Source organism: Oncorhynchus tshawytscha, linkage group LG08 (genome assembly GCF_018296145.1).
Source record: "Oncorhynchus tshawytscha isolate Ot180627B linkage group LG08, Otsh_v2.0, whole genome shotgun sequence".
Taxonomy (NCBI): Eukaryota; Metazoa; Chordata; class Actinopteri; order Salmoniformes; family Salmonidae; genus Oncorhynchus; species Oncorhynchus tshawytscha.
In genome coordinates, this window is record NC_056436.1 from 11,720,872 (window position 1) to 11,741,807 (window position 20,936).

At 45.2% G+C, this 20,936-nt stretch overlaps 1 protein-coding gene across 1 annotated transcript; it reads right to left on the reverse strand.

Moving 5' to 3' along the window:
- Positions 1-177: 177 nt before the first annotated feature.
- txlnbb (taxilin beta b) lies at positions 178-20,293 on the reverse strand. Its single transcript, XM_024430529.2, has 10 exons — positions 20,186-20,293; positions 18,229-18,469; positions 16,974-17,065; positions 13,915-14,085; positions 11,566-11,760; positions 9,392-9,511; positions 9,068-9,142; positions 3,893-3,985; positions 1,408-1,503; positions 178-907 (listed from the first exon to the last, which is right to left on the reverse strand). Exons 2-10 carry the CDS (start codon positions 18,458-18,460, stop codon positions 278-280), a joined length of 1,704 nt encoding a protein of 567 aa, XP_024286297.1. The 5' UTR covers positions 18,461-18,469; positions 20,186-20,293; the 3' UTR covers positions 178-277.
- Positions 20,294-20,936: the final 643 nt, after the last annotated feature.

Consider the following 20,936-nt stretch of genomic DNA (forward strand, 5'->3'; position numbering starts at 1 on the left):
GGTGGTGAATAATAATCAATGTATTTTATTGTTTGTAAACATATCTGGTAATCACGTACATTAATAATAATTTAATCTATGTAGGCTAGAAGCTGCATCACCAGTGCCTGAAAGACTGGGCTTTAATTTAGTATCAGCACACAAGTGAATATAAATGATTTATGAACGGACAAGAACACGTTTTTATTGTTTATTGTTAAAAATTCCATTCAAACAAGTTATGATCACATGGTCTCCATCTCTGATTGTAACTTACTGTAACTACACCGACCCTAGTCTAGTCAACTGACTCCATATCCCTATCTCTCTGCTCCTGGGCTTCGTCTTCTTCAGCTGCTGTCTTGTCTCCGTTACACCCCTCTATGTGATTCTTCTCTGGGGCCTTGGTTTCCTCGTTACTGGCCTCTGGGGCCTCAGTGTGTCCATGTGGCTCTGTGGTGGTCTCCTCCTCTTCCTCGTTGTCAAAGAATTCAGGCGGCACGACGTTGGAAAGGGTGAAGGACATTTGGATCTCCTGTAGACGGGCCTTCTGGGCCTTCAGGTCAGCCAGCTCTCTGGTCAGGGGGGTTGCAGGAGCGGGATTTTCAGTAGCAGGAGTTACGACTGCGGGGGTCTCTATAAGAACAGGGGTTACGACTGCGGGGGTCTCTATAGGAGCAGGGGTTTCAGGAGCAGGGGGTTCAGTAGCCCTGGGTTTTTCAGAGGGTGTCTCACTGGGCTTTCCAGTAGCAGGTACCCCTGGATTCTCTTTCTCTTTTGTCTCCACTACACTGGTGGCAGCCGCTGGATTGGCTTCCTGGAGCTTATGAGAGAGACTGTTCCTCTCCTCCTGCAGTGCCCGGCACAGTTTCTCCAGCTTCTGAGTCTTCAAGGTGAACAGCTCAAACTCCTTCTCCTTCAAGGTTTTCTGAATGGGGTAAAAAGATACAGGGTGAGATTCGTCAAGATAAATCACAGCCATCATCCCAAATGTCCCTCTATTCCCTATGTGGTGTCTATAGCCAATAGGGCTATGGTCAAGAGTAGTGCACTGCACGAGGGAATAGGGTGCCATTTGGTACGCAAACACTATCTCCACCATGAGTCAAAGAAGATCTACAGTCATATTTAAGTCTTTGTTGCTTGTTTGTCTTTCATTGGGACGGCAGGGTAGCCTAGTGGTTAGAGCATTGGACTAGTAACCAAAAGGTTGCATGTTCAAATCCCCGAGCTGACAAGGTACAAAATCTGTCGTTCTGCCCCTGAACAGGCAGTTAACCCACTGTTCCTAGGCCGTCATTGAAAATAAGAATTTGTTCTTAACTGACTTGCCTGGTTAAATAAAAGTTTAAAAAATAAAAATGTCTTTGATAGAGGGGGAACATAAAAGCACACTGGGTAATGGATGAAACATGTATGGTATCTTACATCTGTGAGCATATCGATAAGAGCTTTGTTGCAGCCCTCGAAACGGCTTTTCCATTGGATAGACTCCTTCTCCAGCTTCCTCATCTTCTTGGACATCTACAAGACAAAAAAAATGACAGTTCAATTGAAAAGTAAGGGATAATCAACAAGGGGCTATGCGCTCTACGGAAAATAATGAACGATGTAAGGTATGTTCCACGACACGCTTGCAGAGTTCAACCAAACTTCCACAGAGTTGCATTATTTTCCAGAGAACGCATAGAGCCGAGTTGATTATCCCTGTTATACAATGGCTATAATTGAACACATTTGCCGCTAGAAATGTGTTCATTTGCAGTTAGAAATCTGTTAAACATCAACTGAAATAGCTTGCAAGTTTACTAGATACGACAGTAACTGTCAGCTGCCTTGGTTACCGAACAAACAGACTTGCTAGTTTAGCTAAACCAAACCATCTGTCCTAGCTTGCTATTATGAATATCGAATTCGACAATTCGACTTTTGCTTTCAAAAGCAGCTCAAACAAAGAACATGTAAGAATGAACTATAGTATACCACAAAGCCATGAGGTGTCTTATTGCTATTATAAACTGGTTACCAACCTATTTAGAGAAGTAAAAATAAATGCTTTGTCATACCCGTGGTATACTGTCTGATATACCACGCTATCAGCCAATCAGCATTCATGGCTCAAACCACCCAGTTTATAATGGGTATTATACCCATGGTTCTAATCCTGAATGCTGTATGGTTAAAACTGCTTTCCAGCCTCTGGATCTGACATATACAGACCCAGATTAGATCCCAGGCTGTGTCGCAGCCGGCTGTGACCGGGAGACCCATGAGGCGGCACAATTGGCCCAGCGTCATCCGGCTTAGGGGAGGGTTTGGCCTGCCAGGATGTCCTTGTCCCATTGCGCTCTAGTGACTCCTTATGGTGAGCCTGGTGCATACATGCTGACTTTGGACAACAACAGTTGTACGGTGTTTCCTCCAACACATTGGTGCGGCTGGCTTCCGGGTTTAGCGAGCAGTGTGTCAAGAAGCAGTGCGGCTTGGCAGGGTCATGTTTCGGAGGCTCTCGTGGCTCTTGACCTTTGCCTCTCCCGAGTCCGTAGGGGAGTTGCAGCGATGGCACAAGACTGTAACTACCAATTGGATATTTATTTCATTAAGAAAACACATTCCAGCCGGTGTCTATTCCACAAGTTACCACCGGCTAAATCTATGATGTTAAAATGTCTATTTACCCTGTTCCATCTGCCTGTGCAATCCACTGTCTCATCAGCCCAGCCAGGCAATTTATAAACTTGATCTCCACTATAAAATCATCTAGACATTATCTCACATTTCTTTTAGACTAACATTTCGTTTTCAACAGCGGAAATTTGTATAAACCTTCCTGTCTGTCTCTCCGACTTTTGCAACATTGTTTCAATATTCAAATTTGATCTCCAGCTGTCCCATAGTAATGAACGTGTCGGGACGAGACAGGCAGGCAGCGTTTCTCAGCCAGTCTAAATCATGAATCAGCTGGCATCATTTATGGATATATACAAAGAAATGTTAATTGAAAAAAGGTTAAACAAAACGAAGTGCAGCTAGTTTGCAGTCTTTTCAGCTTCAGTTCGAAGTGATTGTGTTAGCTGTGTTGTTGGCTAGCTCCCCTGAACAAGACAAGTGTGCAGATTTTCTATGCCAGCCGAAATCACGCTTCATTATCTCATGGTTGTGGATGTACCCAAATAAATGTCACTAGAAAACAGCTTAAACAAATGCAAATGAAGCTACTTAGCTTTTTTTCTGGCTGTACTTTTTTAAGTGACTGTAAGTAGCTCTCAAGCAAGGGAAGAGAACGTTACCAGCCAGTATGGCAACCGTACCAATAGAACCAACGACTGGGTCCCGTCCAGAGATACAGAACAAAAAGACTGAACGACTGGGTCGTGTCTCTGGCAACCGTACCAATAGAACGAACGACTGGGTCCCGTCCAGAGATACAGAACATAGACTGAACGACTGGGTCGTGTCTCTGGCAACCGTACCAATAGAACGAACGACCAGCCGGCTTTGGTAACAACCGTACATTTGTGAGTCGGGACTATATCTTTTGGATGAAATAGTATGAATAAATTCATAAAAATAACGTTTTTATTGAAAATATGTCAATTGTTATTTGAATATATTGGTAACCCGTTGTATGAAAGTGATAATGCCCCCAAAGCCCGTGTTTGGAAGATATATTGGCATGGTTTGCTCTAACAACACCCATGCCAATATCCTCCAAACACCAGCTTCTCGGACATTGTCACTTCATTAATGCAAGCTCTAGAATGCCCTTAGAGCCAATCAGATATTAGTATTCAACAATGCCATGGTATGAATAAATGGAATGTATTTGTGCCATGGCAACACCATTGGTGTCATAAGATTATACATAATGTCATCACTATAGGAGATATACTGAGAGTAAGCCATTGGCTACCTTCTCCATGTCCTGTCTGAAGCTGGCGTACACTCCATTGCTCTTTGACACCGTCCCCTGGATTTCATCAAACTTTTCGGAGTACATGGAAATCTGGAGGGAGAAATGAGAAAGTTAAGTGTGCAGCAGCATGTAAAAGAGAGAGAGAGGGTAGGGGAGACAGACAGAGAGAGAAAGAGGAGAGAGAGAGAGAGGGTAGGGGAGACAGACAGAGAGAGAAAGAGGAGAGAGAGAGAGGGGGTAGGGGAGACAGACAGAGAGAGAAAGAGGAGAGAGAGAGAGGGTAGGGGAGACAGACAGAGAGAGAACGAGAGAGAGAGAGAGAGAGAGAGAGAGAGAGAGGGTAGGGGAGACAGACAGAGAGAGAAAGAGGAGAGAGAGAGAGAGGGTAGGGGAAACAGACAGAGAGAGAAAGAGGAGAGAGAGAGAGAGGGTAGGGGAGACAGACAGAGAGAGAAAGAGGAGAGAGAGAGAGGGTAGGGGGAGACAGACAGAGAGAGAAAGAGGAGAGAGAGAGAGGGTAGGGGAGACAGACAGAGAGAGAAAGAGGAGAGAGAGAGGGGGTAGGGGAGACAGATAGAGAGAGAAAGAGGAGAGAGAGAGGGGGTAGGGGAGACAGACAGAGAGAGAAAGAGGAGAGAGAGAGAGAGGGTAGGGGAGACAGACAGAGAGAGAAAGAGGAGAGAGAGAGGGTAGGGGAAACAGACAGAGAGAGAAAGAGGAGAGAGAGAGAGAGGGTAGGGGAGACAGACAGAGAGAGAAAGAGGAGAGAGAGAGAGGGTAGGGGAGACAGACAGAGAGAGAAAGAGGAGAGAGAGAGAGGGGGTAGGGGAGACAGATAGAGAGAGAAAGAGGAGAGAGAGAGAGGGTAGGGGAGACAGACAGAGAGAGAAAGAGAGAGAGAGAGAGGGTAGGGGAGACAGACAGAGAGAGAAAAGAGGAGAGAGAGAGAGGGTAGGGGAGACAGACAGAGAGAGAAAGAGGAGAGAGAGAGGGTAGGGGAGACAGACAGAGAGAGAAAGAGGAGTGAGAGAGAGGGTAGGGGAGACAGACAGAGAGAGAAAGAGGAGAGAGAGAGAGGGTAGGGGAGACAGACAGAGAGAGAAAGAGGAGAGAGAGAGAGGGTAGGGGAGACAGACAGAGAGAGAAAGAGGAGAGAGAGAGAGGGTAGGGGAGACAGACAGAGAGAGAAAGAGGAGAGAGAGAGAGGGTAGGGGAGAGAGACAGAGAGAGAAAGAGGAGAGAGAGAGAGAGGGTAGGGGAGACAGACAGAGAGAGAAAGAGGAGAGAGAGAGAGGGTAGGGGAGACAGACAGAGAGAGAAAGAGGAGAGAGAGAGAGAGGGTAGGGGAAACAGACAGAGAGAGAAAGAGGAGAGAGAGAGAGAGGGTAGGGGAGACAGACAGAGAGAGAAAGAGGAGAGAGAGAGGGGGTAGGGGAAACAGACAGAGAGAGAAAGAGAGAGAGAGAGAGAGAGGGTAGGGGAGACAGACAGAGAGAGAAAAGAGGAGAGAGAGAGAGAGGGGTAGGGGAGACAGACAGAGAGAGAAAGAGAGAGAGAGAGGGGGGTAGGGGAGACAGCCAGAGAGAGAAAGAGGAGAGAGAGAGAGAGGGAAGACAGACAGAGAGAGAAAGAGAGAGAGAGAGAGAGAGGGAGACAGACAGAGAGAGAAAAGAGGAGAGAGAGAGAGGGGGTAGGGGAGACAGACAGAGAGAGAAAGAGGAGAGAGAGAGAGAGGGAGACAGCCAGAGAGAGAAAGAGGAGAGAGAGATAGAGGGGAGACAGACAGAGAGAGAAAGAGGGAGAGAGAGAGGGGTAGGGGAGACAGACAGAGAGAGAAAGAGAGAGAGAGAGAGAGAGGGAGACAGCCAGAGAGAGAAAAGAGGAGAGAGAGAGAGAGGGTAGACAGACAGAGAGAGAAAGAGGAGAGAGAGAGAGAGGGGAGACAGACAGAGAGAGAAAGAGAGAGAGAGAGAGAGAGGGGGTAGGGGAGACAGACAGAGAGAGAAAGAGGAGAGAGAGAGAGAGGGTAGACAGACAGAGAGAGAAAGAGGGAGAGAGAGAGAGAGGGAGACAGCCAGAGAGAGAAAGAGGAGAGAGAGAGAGAGGGTAGACAGACAGAGAGAGAAAGAGGAGAGAGAGAGAGAGGGAGACAGCCAGAGAGAGAAAGAGGAGAGAGAGAGAGAGGGTAGGGGAGACAGACAGAGAGAGAAAGAGGAGAGAGAGAGAGAGAGGGTAGACAGACAGAGAGAGAAAGAGGAGAGAGAGAGAGAGGGAGACAGCCAGAGAGAGAAAGAGGAGAGAGAGAGAGAGGGTAGACAGACAGAGAGAGAAAGAGAGAGAGAGAGGGTAGGGGAGACAGGCAGAGAGAGAAAGAGGAGAGAGAGAGAGGGGGTAGGGGAGACAGATAGAGAGAGAAAGAGGAGAGAGAGAGAGGGTAGGGGAGACAGACAGAGAGAGAAAGAGAGAGAGAGAGAGGGTAGGGGAGACAGACAGAGAGAGAACGAGGAGAGAGAGAGAGAGGGTAGGGGAGACAGACAGAGAGAGAAAGAGGAGAGAGAGAGAGGGTAGGGGAGACAGACAGAGAGAGAAAGAGAGAGAGAGAGAAGAGACACAGAGAGAGAGGGAAGACAGACAGAGAGACAGAGGGTAGGGGAGACAGACAGAGAGAGAAAGAGAGAGAGAGAGAGAGAGACACAGAGAGAGAGGGGAGACAGACAGAGAGAGAGAGGGTAGGGGAGACAGACAGAGAGAGAAAGAGGAGAGAGAGAGAGGGTAGGGGGACAGACAGAGAGAGAAAGAGGAGAGAGAGAGAGGGTAGGGGAGACAGACAGAGAGAGAAAGAGAGAGAGAGAGAGAGAGAGACACAGAGAGAGAGGGAAGACAGACAGAGAGACAGAGGGTAGGGAGACAGACAGAGAGAGAAAGAGGAGAGAGAGAGAGAGAGAGACACAGAGAGAGGGGAGACAGACAGAGAGACAGAGGGTAGGGGAGACAGACAGAGAGAGAAAGAGAGAGAGAGAGAGAGAGACACAGAGAGAGAGGGAAGACAGACAGAGAGACAGAGGGTAGGGGAGACAGACAGAGAGAGAAAGAGGAGAGAGAGAGAGAGAGAGACACAGAGAGAGGGGAGACAGACAGAGAGAGAGAGGGTAGGGGAGATAGACAGAGAGAGAGAGAGGGAAGACAGACAGAGAGAGAGAGGGTAGGGGAGATAGACAGAGAGAGAGAGAGGGAAGACAGACAGAGAGAGAAAGAGGAGAGAGAGAGAGGGTAGGGGAGACAGATAGAGAGAGAGAGGGTAGGGGAGACAGATAGAGAGAGAGGGGGTAGGGGAGACAGATAGAGAGAGAGAGGGTAGGGGAGACAGATAGAGAGAGAGGGGGTAGGGGAGACAGATAGAGAGAGAGGGGGTAGGGGAGACAGATAGAGAGAGAGGGGGTAGGGGAGACAGATAGAGAGAGAGGGGGTAGGGGAGACAGATAGAGAGAGAGGGGGTAGGGGAGACAGATAGAGAGAGAGAGGGTAGGGGAGACAGATAGAGAGAGAGGGGGTAGGGGAGACAGATAGAGAGAGAGGGGGTAGGGGAGACAGATAGAGAGAGAGGGGGTAGGGGAGACAGATAGAGAGAGAGGGGGTAGGGGAGACAGATAGAGAGAGAGGGGTAGGGGAGACAGATAGAGAGAGAGGGGTAGGGGAGACAGATAGAGAGAGAGAGGGAGGGGAGACAGATAGAGAGAGAGGGGGTAGGGGAGACAGATAGAGAGAGAGGGGGTAGGGGAGACAGATAGAGAGAGAGGGGGTAGGGGAGACAGATAGAGAGAGAGGGGTAGGGGAGACAGATAGAGAGAGAGGGGGTAGGGGAGACAGATAGAGAGAGAGGGGGTAGGGGAGACAGATAGAGAGAGAGAGGGTAGGGGAGACAGATAGAGAGAGAGGGGTAGGGGAGACAGATAGAGAGAGAGGGGGTAGGGGAGACAGACAGAGAGAGGGGGTAGGGGAGACAGACAGAGAGAGAGAGGGTAGGGGAGACAGACAGAGAGAGAGGGGGTAGGGGAGACAGACAGAGAGAGAGGGGGTAGGGGAGACAGACAGAGAGAGAGAGGGTAGGGGAGACAGACAGAGAGAGAGGGGGTAGGGGAGACAGACAGAGAGAGAGAGGGTAGGGGAGACAGATAGAGAGAGAGAGGGTAGGGGAGACAGACAGAGAGAGAGGGGGTAGGGGAGACAGACAGAGAGAGAGGGGGTAGGGGAGACAGACAGAGAGAGAGAGGGTAGGGGAGACAGACAGAGAGAGAGAGGGTAGGGGAGACAGACAGAGAGAGAGGGGGTAGGGGAGACAGACAGAGAGAGGGTAGGGGAGACAGACAGAGAGAGAGGGGGTAGGGAGACAGACAGAGAGAGAGGGGGTAGGGGAGACAGACAGAGAGAGAGGGGGTAGGGGAGACAGACAGAGAGAGAGGGGGTAGGGGAGACAGACAGAGAGAGAGAGGGGGTAGGGGAGACAGACAGAGAGAGAGAGGGTAGGGGAGACAGACAGAGAGAGAGAGAGAGAGGGGAGACAGACAGAGAGAGAGAGGGAGAGGAGACAGACAGAGAGAGGGTAGGGGAGACAGACAGAGAGAGAGAGGGGAGACAGACAGAGAAAGAGAGGGTAGGGGAGACAGACAGAGAGAGGGTAGGGGAGACAGATAGAGAGAGAGAGGGGAGACAGACAGAGAGAGAGAGGGTAGGGGAGACAGATAGAGAGAGGGTAGGGGAGACAGACAGAGAGAGAGAGGGAGACAGACAGAGAGAGAGAGGGTAGGGGAGACAGACAGAGAGAGGGTAGGGGAGACAGACAGAGAGAGAGAGGGGAGACAGACAGAGAGAGAGAGGGTAGGGGAGACAGACAGAGAGAGGGTAGGGGAGACAGACAGATAGAGAGAGGGTAGGGGAGACAGACAGAGTGAGAGAGGGTAGGGAGACAGACAGAGAGAGGGTAGGGGAGACAGACAGAGAGAGATAGAGAGGGGAGACAGACAGAGAGAGAGAGGGGAGACAGACAGAGAGAGAGAGGGAGACAGATAGAGAGAGAGAGAGAGGGGAGACAGATAGAGAGAGAGAGAGGAGACAGACAGAGAGAGAGAGGGGGTAGGGGAGACAGACAGAGATAAATAAACCGTCTCCATTTACCTGGGCCTGCATCCCTTCCTCTTGTTCTTTCAGAATCTGCACCTTCACCTGCGACCGTGCAGCCTTATTTATCAGCTTCAAAAAAATGTCAAATGAAAACATATCAGTTGTGAATTCTTTGCCTTGTCACTGACTAACATTTTTCCATTATGTTTTTTCATGTGTGTAGCTTATTCCATGCACTGATCTTCAATAATAGACAGCATATGAATACACTATATGTGATGAAACGCTTCTCAGAGTCAATATGACCTGAAAATAAAATGTTTTTAAATTGTGTAAAAATCTATTAAATCAGTCAAGTGCTGCAAGATGCTAACTTACGTGGTCTTTCTCTCGCTTGTGCTTCTCCTCTCCCGCTGCAATGATCATGTTTGCCTGTTCAAGTTTAGTTTCCAACAGCTTCTGCTGCAGGTCTCTATGTTTAAACACCTTTTCCAGGTTCTGTGAGGTAACAAGAGGTAGATTGGGTCACTTTCACTGAGACAAACACTACACGTTTTACACAGCGTTTCCACAGGTAAAGAGTGGCAATGGCTGGTTTGTATCTTGGTGTATTCCTAGTGGTAATATTTTTGCTTGAAATGTGAACTTTGACATCCCATAACCCGAGCCAAGCTCATCAGACACTAACAATAATGAGAAATGAGACAAATGAACCACTGAGCATGCCCTTGACTCAAGGAGGAGCAAGCTTATATTGTCACACAGTGACCCCTATTGTTGCATGGGCCTGTTGTGTTCAATCACGATGGGTTTCTATCTCAGTTGAGTATTGGATTGATTATAAGTGTGTGAAATGTGTGTGATGTGAAATTGTGTGTGATGTGAAGTGTGTGTGATGGATGTTAGAAAAAGACACAAATGTTGTGTACAATTTAATACTAACATTGTAACATTTGTTTTATTTTAAAGCATCTTTGAGATGATCATTGTAATGAAAAACACTATTTAAAATACATGTGTGATTGTGTGTTAATAGACAGTACCAGTCAAACGTTTGGACACACTTACTCATTCAAGGTTTTTTTGTGTGTTTTTAAAAAAAACTATGTTTCTACATTGTAGAATAATATGAGATTCTTCAAAGTAGCCACCATTTGCCTTGATGCCAGCTTTGCACACTCTTGGCATTCTCTCAACCAGCTCCATGAGGTAGTCACCTGGAATGCATTTAAATTAACAGGTGTGCCTTTTTAAGTTAATTTGTGGAATTTCTTTCCTTCCTAATGTATTGAGCCAATCAGTTGTGTTGTGACAAGGTAGGGGTGATATACAGAAGATAGCCCTATTTGGTAAAAGCAAAGAGAAACGACAGTCCATCATTACTTGAAGAAATGAAGGTCAGTCAATGCAAAAAATTTAAAGAACTTTGAAAGTTTCTTCAAGTGCAGTCGCAAAAAAAACAACAAGCGCTATGATGAAACTGGCTCTAATGAGGACCGCCACAGGAAAGAAAGACCCAGAGTTATCTCTGCTGCAGAGGATAAGTTCATTAGAGTTACCAGCCTCAGAAATTGCAGCCCAAATAAATGCTTCAGAGTTCAAGTAACAGACACATCTCAACATCAACTGTTCAGACAAGCCTGCTTGAATCAGGCCTTCGTGGTTGAATTGCTGCAAAGAAACCACTACTAAAGGACACCAATAAGAATAATAGACTTGCTTGGCCAAGAAACACGACCAATGGACATTAGACTGGTGGAAATCTGTCCTTTGGTCTGATGAGTCCAAATTTGAGATTTTTGGTTCCAACCGCCGTGTCTTTGTGAGATGCAGAGTAGGTGAACAGATGATCTCTGCATGTGTGTTTCCCACCGTGAAGCATGGAGGGGGAGGTGTGATGTGTGGGGGTGTTTTGCTGGTGACACTGTCAGTGATTTATTTAGAATTCAAGGCACACTTAACCAGCATGGCTACCACAGCATTCTACAGCGATACACCATTCCATCTGGTTTGCACTTAGTGGGACTATCATTTGTTTTTCAACAGGACAATGACCCAAAACCCACCTCCAGGCTGTGTAGGGGCTATTTGACCAAGGAGCGTGATGGAGCGCTGCATCAGATGATCTGGCCTCCACAATCATGCGACCTCAACCCAATTGAGATGGTTTGGGATAAGTTGGATCACAGAATGAAGGAAAAGCACCCAACAAGTGCTCAGCATATGTGGGAACTCCTTCAAGACAGTTGAAATGCATTCCTCATGAAGCTGGTTGAGAGAATGCCAAGAGTGTGCAAAGCTGTTTTCAAGGCAAAGGATGGCTACTTTGAAGAATCTCAAATAGAAAATATATTTGGATTTGTTTAACACTTCTTTGGTTACTACATGATTCCATATGTGTTATTTCATAGTTTTGATGTCTTCACTATTATTCTACTATGAATAAAATTGAATGAGTAGCTGTGTGCAAACATTTTACTGGTACTGTAAGTAAACACATTCAGTTTAAACTGCACTACAATATGCAGAACGTTTGTAACAGGGCTCCGTACCGCCTCTCTTGCGTCGTACTGGGAGATGAGGCTCTTGAGTTTCTCTGCCAGGTCACTGTTCTCCTGACACAGCTTGGTGTTGCGGGTACTGTGCTCCTCGATCTGGACCTGGATGTCCGTCAGCGTGCTCTGGAAGTGAGTGGTGATGTCCTTCCTCTTCAGGTCGTCCTCCCTACACCTCTGGAGGGTCTCTTCCTGAACAATCACAGAATACAAGATGATGCACCATTAGGGTTTGTCCCCAATGGCACCTTATTCCCTATGTATTGCACTACTTTTGACAAGACTCTGGTCAAAAGTAGTGCAATACATAGGGAAAAGTATGCCAGTTGGACTCCCAGACAAACTCATGTAAGGAGTGAATACACAGACAGTGTATTTACATACTAACCATACACCTGCCATATCATTTTAACTTAGTGAGGGCCACTGGTTGTTGCATCAGACCCGAATCAAATAAATATGTAAAAGTATTTGAGATGCACTTTGATTTAGCTTGATGTTTGAACATTCAAGGCTAATCCATTGGTTTCATTTTAAAGGGCAAAGTAAATCAATAGCAGTTCAGGTATTTCAAAGTAGTATTTGATGCAATTCTGGTTGGCGGTACTAGTCAGTGAGAAGAGAGCCTCACCTTGGACATGTTACACAGAGTGTTATGGGTACTGAGGCACACTATATATACAAAAGTATGTGGACACCCGTGCAAATTAGTGGATTTGGCTATTTCAGCCACACCTGTTGTTGACAGGTGTATAAAATCGAGCACACCGCCATGCAATCTCCATAGACAAACATTGGCAGTAGAATGGCCTTACTGAAGAGCTCAGTGACTTTCAACGTAGCACTGTCATAGGATTCCACCTTTCCATCAAGTCAGTCACTCAAATTTATGCCCTGCTAGAGCTGTCCCAGTCAACTGTAAGTCCCGTTATTGTGACGTGGAAACGTGTAGGAGCAACAACGGCTAAGCCGCGAATTGGTAGGCCACACAAGCTCACAGAACGGGACCGCCGAGTACTGAAGCACGTATCACATAAAAATCGTCTGTCCTCGATTGCAACACTCCCGACCGTATTCCAAACTGCCTCTGGAAGCAGCATCAACACAAGAACTGTTTGTCGGGAGCTTCATGAAATGGGTTTCCATGGCCGAGCAGCCGCACACAAGCCTAAGATTAACATGCGCAATGCCAAGCATCGGCTGGAGTGGTGTAAAGCTCGCCGCCATTGGACTCTGTAGCAGTGGAAACGGGTTCTCTAGATTGATGAATCACGCTTCACAATCTGGCAGTCCAACGTACGAATCTGGGCTTGGCAGATGCCAGGAGAATAATGGTCTGGGGCTGTTTTTCATGGTTTGGGGTAGGCTCCTTAGTTCCAGTGAAGGGAAATCTTAACACTACAGCATACAATGACATTCTAGACGATTCTGTGCTTGCAACTTTGTGGCAACAGTTTGGCGAAGGCCCTTTCCTGTTTCAGCATAACAATGCCCCCGTGCACAAAGTGAGGTCCATACAGAAATGGTTTGTCGAGATCGGTGTGGAAGAACTTGACTGGCCTGCACAGAGCCCTAACCTCAACCTTATCGAACAAGTTTGGGATGAATTGGAACTGCGAGCCAGGCCTAATCGCCCAACATCAGTGCCCAACCTCACTAATTTTCTTGTGGCTGAATGGAAGCAAGTCCCAGCAGCAATGTTCCTGTCAGGCGTGTGCGTACTTGTGGTGAAGTCAGGTGCAGGAGAGCAGAGAATTGTGAACAGGCGCACACTTTATTTCGGCAGGAGAAAGATTACAGACCGGCTGCTGCAGCTGCTTCAAAAACCTCCAGCCAACAAGGCAAAGTGTAAAGCGCGCAAAAACAGTCACAAATCGTAAATGTTTAACAATTCAAACAAGCTTCGTGAAAATACACGGAAATAACGAACGCCAACCTGGCGCGTTACAAAACACTTAACACACAAACAATTTCACACAAAGACATGGATGAACAGAGGAATAAATACATGCAGTGTGATTAGGGAATGTAAACCAGGTGTGCAAAACAAGACAATACAAATGGATAAATGAACAATGGAGCGGGGATGGCTAGAAAGCCGGTGACGTCGACCGCCAAACGCCGCCCGAACAAGGAGAGGAGCCGACTTCGGCTGAAGTCGTGACAGTTCCAACAGCTAGTGGAAAGCCTTCCCAGAAGAGTGGAGGCTGTTTAAGCAGCAAAAGGGGAACCAACTCCATATTAAAGACCCATGATTTTGGAATGAGATGTTCGACAGGCAGGTGTTCACATACTTTTGTAGTGTAGTGTCATGTAGTGTAAATCATGCTACAATGAGAGGCTCACCTTGAGGGTCTTGTTGTGTCTCTGCAGCTCCCTACACAGGGACTCCAACTTGCTGCGGGCCAGAACAGCCCTGCTGTGTTCACTCTGGAGCTGGTCCTTCTCTTTCATCACCTGGAGAAGCTTCTTCTGCAGAAACTTCAGCTGCTTCTGGTCACCCCGGTGCTCATCCAGCTACACACACACACACACACACACACAAATAAAGACACAGAAACACAAACCCACACAAATACATAATTTTTCCTCTTCACAAACAAAACAAATCTATGTAGTATAAAGTGCATTCAGAAAGTATTCAGACCCCTTAACTTTTTTCACATTTTGTTACGTTACAGACTCTTTTTTTTTCTCATCAACCTACACAATTACCCATAATGACAAAGCGAGAAAAAAAATGAATTTTTTGCAAATAAAAAACAGAAATACCTTTTTTACATCAGTATTCAGACCCTTTGCTAAAAAAAAATCGAAATTGAGCTCAGGTGCATCCTGTTTCCATTGATCATCCTTGAGATGTTTCTGCAACTTGATTAGAATCCACCTTTGGTAAATTCAATTGATTGGACATGATTTGGAAAGATTATTTGGAAAGGCACACATCTGTCTATATACTATCCCACAGTTGAAAATGCATGTCAGAGCAAAAACCAAGCCATGAGTTCGGATGAATTGTCCGTAGAGCTCCGAGTCAGGATTGTGTCAAGGCACAGATCTGGGGAAGGGTATCAAAACATTTCTGCAGCATTAAAGGTCCCCAAAAACACAGTGGCCTCCATCATTCTTAAATGGAAGAAGTTTGGAACCACCAAGACTCTTCCTAGAGCTGGCCGCCCGGCCAAACTGAGCAATCTGGGGAGAAGGGCCTTGGTCAGTGAGGTGACGAAAAGCCTGACCGTCCCTCTGTCAGAGCTCTAGAGTTCCTCTGTGGAGATGGGAGAACCTTCCAGAAGGACAACCATCTCTGCAGCACTCCACCAATCAGGCATTTAGGGTAGAGTGGCCAGATGGAGACCACTCCTCAGTAAAATGCACACAATAGCCTGCTTGGAGTTTGCCAAAAGGTACCTAAAGGACTCTCAGACCATGAGAAACAAGATTCTCTGGTCTGATGAAACCAAGATTGAACTCTTCGGCTTGAGTGCCAAGCGTCATGTCTTGAGGAAACCTGGCACCATCCCTACAGTGAAGCATGGTGGTAGCAGCATCATGCTGTGGGGATGTTTTACAGAGGCTGGGACCTGGAGACTAGTCAGGATTGAGGGAAGGATGAATGGAGCAAAGAGATCCTTGATGAAAACCTGCTCCAGAGCGCTCAGGACCTCAGACTGGGGCGAAGGTTCAGCTTCCAACGGGACAACAACCCTAAGCACACAGCCAAGACAATGCAGAAGTGACTTCAAGTCTCTGAATGTCCTTGAGTGGCCCAGACAGATCCCGGACTTGAATCCAATCTAACATCTCTGGAGAGACGTGAAAATAGCTGTGAAAAAGGGGTACAAAAAAATGTATTTAAAAAAAAATGTAAATAAGAAAATAGCTGTACAGTGACGCTGTACAGTGACGCTCCCCATCCAACCTGACAGAGCTTTAGAGGATCTACAGAGAAGAATGGCAGAAACTCCCCAAATACATGTGTGCTGAGTTTGTCGCTTCATACCCAAGAAGACTCGAGGCTGTAATTGCTGCCAAAGGTGTTTCAACAAAGTACTGAGTAAAGGGACTGAATACTCATGTAAATGTGATATTTCGTTTATTTTTATGCAAAAATTTCTAAAAACCTGTTTTCACTTTGTCATTATGGTGTATTGTGTGTAGATTGATGAGGGGAAAAAATTATTTAATCCATTTTACAATAAGTCTGTAACGTAACAAAATGTGGAAAAGGTCAAGTGGTCTGAATACTTTCTGAATCCACTGTACGTCTAGACCAGAGATGGCCCACCTTTTGAAAACCCTCTGATTAAATGTTATATTTATTTGGAATCAGTCGGGGTCTCTGTTTAATGTTGCGAAATATAATAGTAGAATACACAAGGTGCAATTTCGAAATGTTGTTGTGCATCAGCAGTTCTCTCTTGTTGTGTCAGTCACTGATAGTCACTCAATTAGCCCATGTCAGCTAACATTTCTTAGATCAGTACGTTAGTCTAGCGGCAAGCTATCTTAATTTGGTAATCCCGGTTGAATTACCACCCGGGGGGCCTGGATTGATTTTATTAGTTAGTCTCACTCAGATATCACACTAAAAACTACAAACATTTCTCTCCGCTGTCATGACGTGCCCTGTGGGAAGGATCATCTATCTCTCTCTCTCTCTCTCTCTCTCTCTCTCGAACTGCCACACACAGGGTGTGAACAGTCTTTAGACATAGTTTCAAGCTTTTTGGATATAAAGAGAATCTTTATGGAACAAAACAAACATTTATTGTGTGACTGGGAGTCTCGTGAGTGCAAACATACGAAGAGCATTAAAGGTAAGTGATTATTTGTATTGCTTTTCTGACTTTCGTGACCAATCTACTTTGCTGCTAGCTGTTTGTAATGTTTTGACTGCTGAGAGCTGTCCTCACATAATCACATGGTTTGCTTTCACCGTAAAGCTTTTTTGAAATCTGACACGCCAGGTGGATTAACAACAAGCTAAGCTGTGCATTGGTACATTGCACTTGTGATTTCATGAAAATTAAATATTTTTAGTTATTTAATTTTAATTTGGCGCTCTGCAATTCACCGGATTTTGATGAAAAGGATCCCGCTAAAGGGATCGGTGCTCCAAGATTAAAAAACAACAAGAAAAGGATGCTGTCTGGTTTGCTTAATACAAGGAACTTGAAATGATTTATACTTTTACTTTTGCTACTTAAGTATATTTAAAAACAAATACTTTTAGACCTTTACTCAAGTAGTATTTTACTGGGTAACTTTCACTTTTACTTGAGTCATTTTCTATTAAGATATCTTTACTTTTACTCAAGTATGACAATTGGGTACTTTTTCCATCAGCACTAACTCTGAAGCATGGATCAACACTGCCTCATGGATCAGCATGCCCCACTCACCAGCTCAGCATGTTTCTTGATGATGGCCTCCAGTTTCTGCTCTGGAGTGCCGAGCTTGTTCAAACTCTGCATCAATAGCATGGCCTCTTTACCTGAACAGAGATTGTGTTATAGTACAGTTAATAACACTAGAACTATTGATACACTGTAACACTAGAACTATTGATACACTGTAACACTAGAACTATTGATACACTGTAACACTAAAACTATTGATACACTGTAACACTAGAACTATTGATACACTGTAACACTAGAACTATTGATACACTGTAACACTAGAACTATTGATACACTGTAACACTAGAACTATTGATACACTGTAACACTAGAACTATTGATACACTCTAACACTAGAACTATTGATACACTCTAACACTAGAACTATTGATACACTGTAACACTAGAACTATTGATACACTGTAACACTAGAACTATTGATACACTGTAACACTAGAACTATTGATACACTGTAACACTAGAACTATTGATACACTGTAACACTAGAACTATTGCTACACTGTAACACTAGAACTATTGATACACTGTAACACTAGAACTATTGATACACTGTAACACTAGAACTATTGATACACTGTAACACTAGAACTATTGATACACTGTAACACTAGAACTATTGATACACTCTAACACTAGAACTATTGCTACACTGTAACACTAGAACTATTGATACACTGTAACACTAGAACTATTGATACACTGTAACACTATAACTATTGATACACTGTAACACTAGAACTATTGATACACTGTAACACTAGAACTATTGATACACTGTAACACTAGAACTATTGATACACTCTAACACTAGAACTATTGATACACTGTAACACTAGAACTATTGATACACTGTAACACTAGAACTATTGATACACTGTAACACTAGAACTATTGATACACTGTAACACTAGAACTATTGATACACTGTAACACTAGAACTATTGATACACTGTAACACTAGAACTATTGATACACTGTAACACTAGAACTATTGATACACTGTAACACTAGAACTATTGATACACTGTAACACCAGAACTATTGATACACTGTAACACTAGAACTATTGATACACTGTAACACTAGAACTATTGATACACTGTAACACTAGAACTATTGATACACTGTAACACTAGAACTATTGATACACTGTAACACTAGAACTATTGATACACTGTAACACTAGAACTATTGATGCTGAACAGAACCAAAGAAGAAGAAGAAAAGAACCCACCAAGGCTTTTCAGCATCTTCTTCTCTAGTTTCTGGTCCTTGGCGGAGCTCTTCTTAGTGACCTGCTCCTTCAGCGCCTCCTCTTCCATGTCCTCCTGCTCCGTGGGCTCCTCACTGGCCTCCTGGTAGGTACTGATGATGTCCTCTAGCTGCTTGCTCAGGTCCTCTGTCAAGTCCACCTGACCCTGACCCTGGGCTGGCTCCCCCTGGCCACTCACCTGACAAGTCTCCATTCTGATAGACTAGCAACGAGAGAGAGAATGATACAGCATATAATTAGAATGACTAAAACGAATGTGATTATATTCTAGTTCAATGTTCCCATGAAGGATGGTCATTAATGAGACAAGACCTAGAGACTATGCGCTATTACACAAACTCACAATGCAAATCCCCCGATTGGTTCCTCATGCTCGGGTAATGAAAGCAATAAAATACGCTGAGTGTACAAAACATTAGGAACACCTTCCTAATATTGAGTTGCACTCTCCTTTTGCCCTCAGAACAGCCTTAAATAGTTGGGCATGGACTCTATAAGGTGTCGAAAGGGTTCCACAGCGATGCTGGCCCATGTTGACTCCAATGCTTCCCACATTTGAGTCTAGTCGGCTGGATGTCCTTTAGGTGGTGGACCATTCTCGATACACACGGGAAACTGTTGAGCGTGAAAAACCCAGCAGCGTTGCAGCTCTTGACACACTCAAATCCATGCGCCTGGCACCTACTACCACACCCCTGTTCAAAGGCACTTAAATATTTTGTCTTCCCCATTCACCCTCTGAATGACACACGTACACAATCCATGTCTCAATTGTCTCAAGGCTTAAAAATCCTTACTTAACCTGTCTCCTCCCCTTCGTCTACACTGATTGAAGTGGATTTAACAAGTGACATCAATAAGGGATCATAGCTTTCACCTGGATTCACCTGGTCAGTCTATGTCATGGAAAGAGCATGTGTTCCTAATGTTTTGTCCACTCAGTGTATACTAATATACTTCTACTATTATACTACTGTATAAGGGGAAAACATTCAAGCCAAGGTCAATCCAAACTTCAACAGAATAGCTTTAACATAATTTCCAATATTATTAAAACTGTTTTCTCTTGATTTGTATCTATTTAATGACCCTAAATGACATAGTCAATCAGATTCACAACTTATAATATATCAACTGAAGTCTGGTGGTAGAGCTTGACTGTGGCCTGTTTATGTGCATATAATTAGTCTGCTGCCTGGGTGCAAAGCCTCTACTCATTCTCCACTTCCCGCTGCTCAGTGCTTTCACAGGCAGAGCTGAGTTGTCAGAGCACTTGCCACCTGTTCTGGGCACACATGCTATTTTAGGAACTTCTTAATATGGTCATGTTATTTATTTATTTCAAAACCTCACTTTAGTTGGTGTAAATTGTAGTAGTATATGGATTGATGAAACTAATACCAGCACTTGAAATACCCAGAACAGTGAGTACACAACAGAGTTGCAGTTGCATTTTACCCAGAAGAAGTAACACATCTATTTTTATTGTAATACTATATTCCACAGCTTCCTGTCTAAAAATGGGACACTTTTGCATGTGTATGTATTTCTAATGAATCTTTCAGATAGAGCAGTGTGATTGGACATCGCCCTCCAAGCAGCCTGCCTAATCCATTCCACCAATGACTTTTGGAACCGAACACTAATTTGATACAACAGTAGGCCTATATTGTACTTGACAAGTTCATGTAAAAATGTCAAAGAACAAGTGGTCCACCGCAACACAAACTGTACACTACTTCACAAATATGACGAATCTGTTACCCATTCCAAAAAATACAAATAGCTTATCCAAAATACTTTCAAACAAATCCCTACAATGCCACAGGAAGACAAGAAACAAACACCCATGAAAATAGTTCTGTCTACATCCCACCCAAAACACAAAACGCATACGAGATATTGAAATGATTCTTACCGGAAGGTCCTGGAAGGTCTTACCAGAAGGTCCTGGGTATATGAGAAAGACAAGGAGAAATGAGAAGGAGGAAAAGAGCAAGAGAGAGAGAGGGGGGAAGGGGGGGGGTCTGGCCCACATATAGAACAGCTGTGAAAAGACCTCAAAATAAACCCCAGGGACACAACTGACACCAACACAGAGAGAGGGACAGGGGAACATACTGACACCAACACAGAGAGGGACAAGGACACAACTGACACCAACACAGAGAGAGGGACAGGGGAACATACTGACACCAACACAGAGAGGGACATTGACACAACTGACACCAACACAGAGAGAGGGACAGGGGAACATACTGACACCAACACAGAGAGGGACAAGGACACAACTGACACCAACACAGAGAGAGGGACAGGGGAACATACTGACACCAACACAGAGAGAGGGACAGGGGAACATACTGACACCAACACAGAAAGACAGGGGAACATACTGACACCAACACAGAGAGAGGGACAGGGGAACATACAGACACCAACACAGAGAGACAGGGGAACATACTGACACCAACACAGAGAGAGGGACAGGGGAACATACTGACACCAACACAGAGAGGGACATTGACACAACTGACACCAACACAGAGAGATGGACAGGGGAACATACTGACACCAACACAGAGAGGGACAAGAACACAACTGACACCAACACAGAGAGAGGGACAGGGGAACATACTGACACCAACACAGAGAGGGACAAGGACACA

Coding starts and splice junctions, on each gene's coding strand:
- txlnbb (XM_024430529.2), bottom strand. CDS start 18,460: ATGGAGACTTGTCAGGTGAGTGGCCAGGGGGAGCCAGCCCAGGGTCAG. Junction 17,066..18,228: donor GAAGATGCTGAAAAGCCTTG/GTGGGTTCTTTT, acceptor ATCTCTGTTCAG/GTAAAGAGGCCATGCTATTG. Junction 9,512..11,565: donor AGTACGACGCAAGAGAGGCG/GTACGGAGCCCT, acceptor GTTACCTCACAG/AACCTGGAAAAGGTGTTTAA.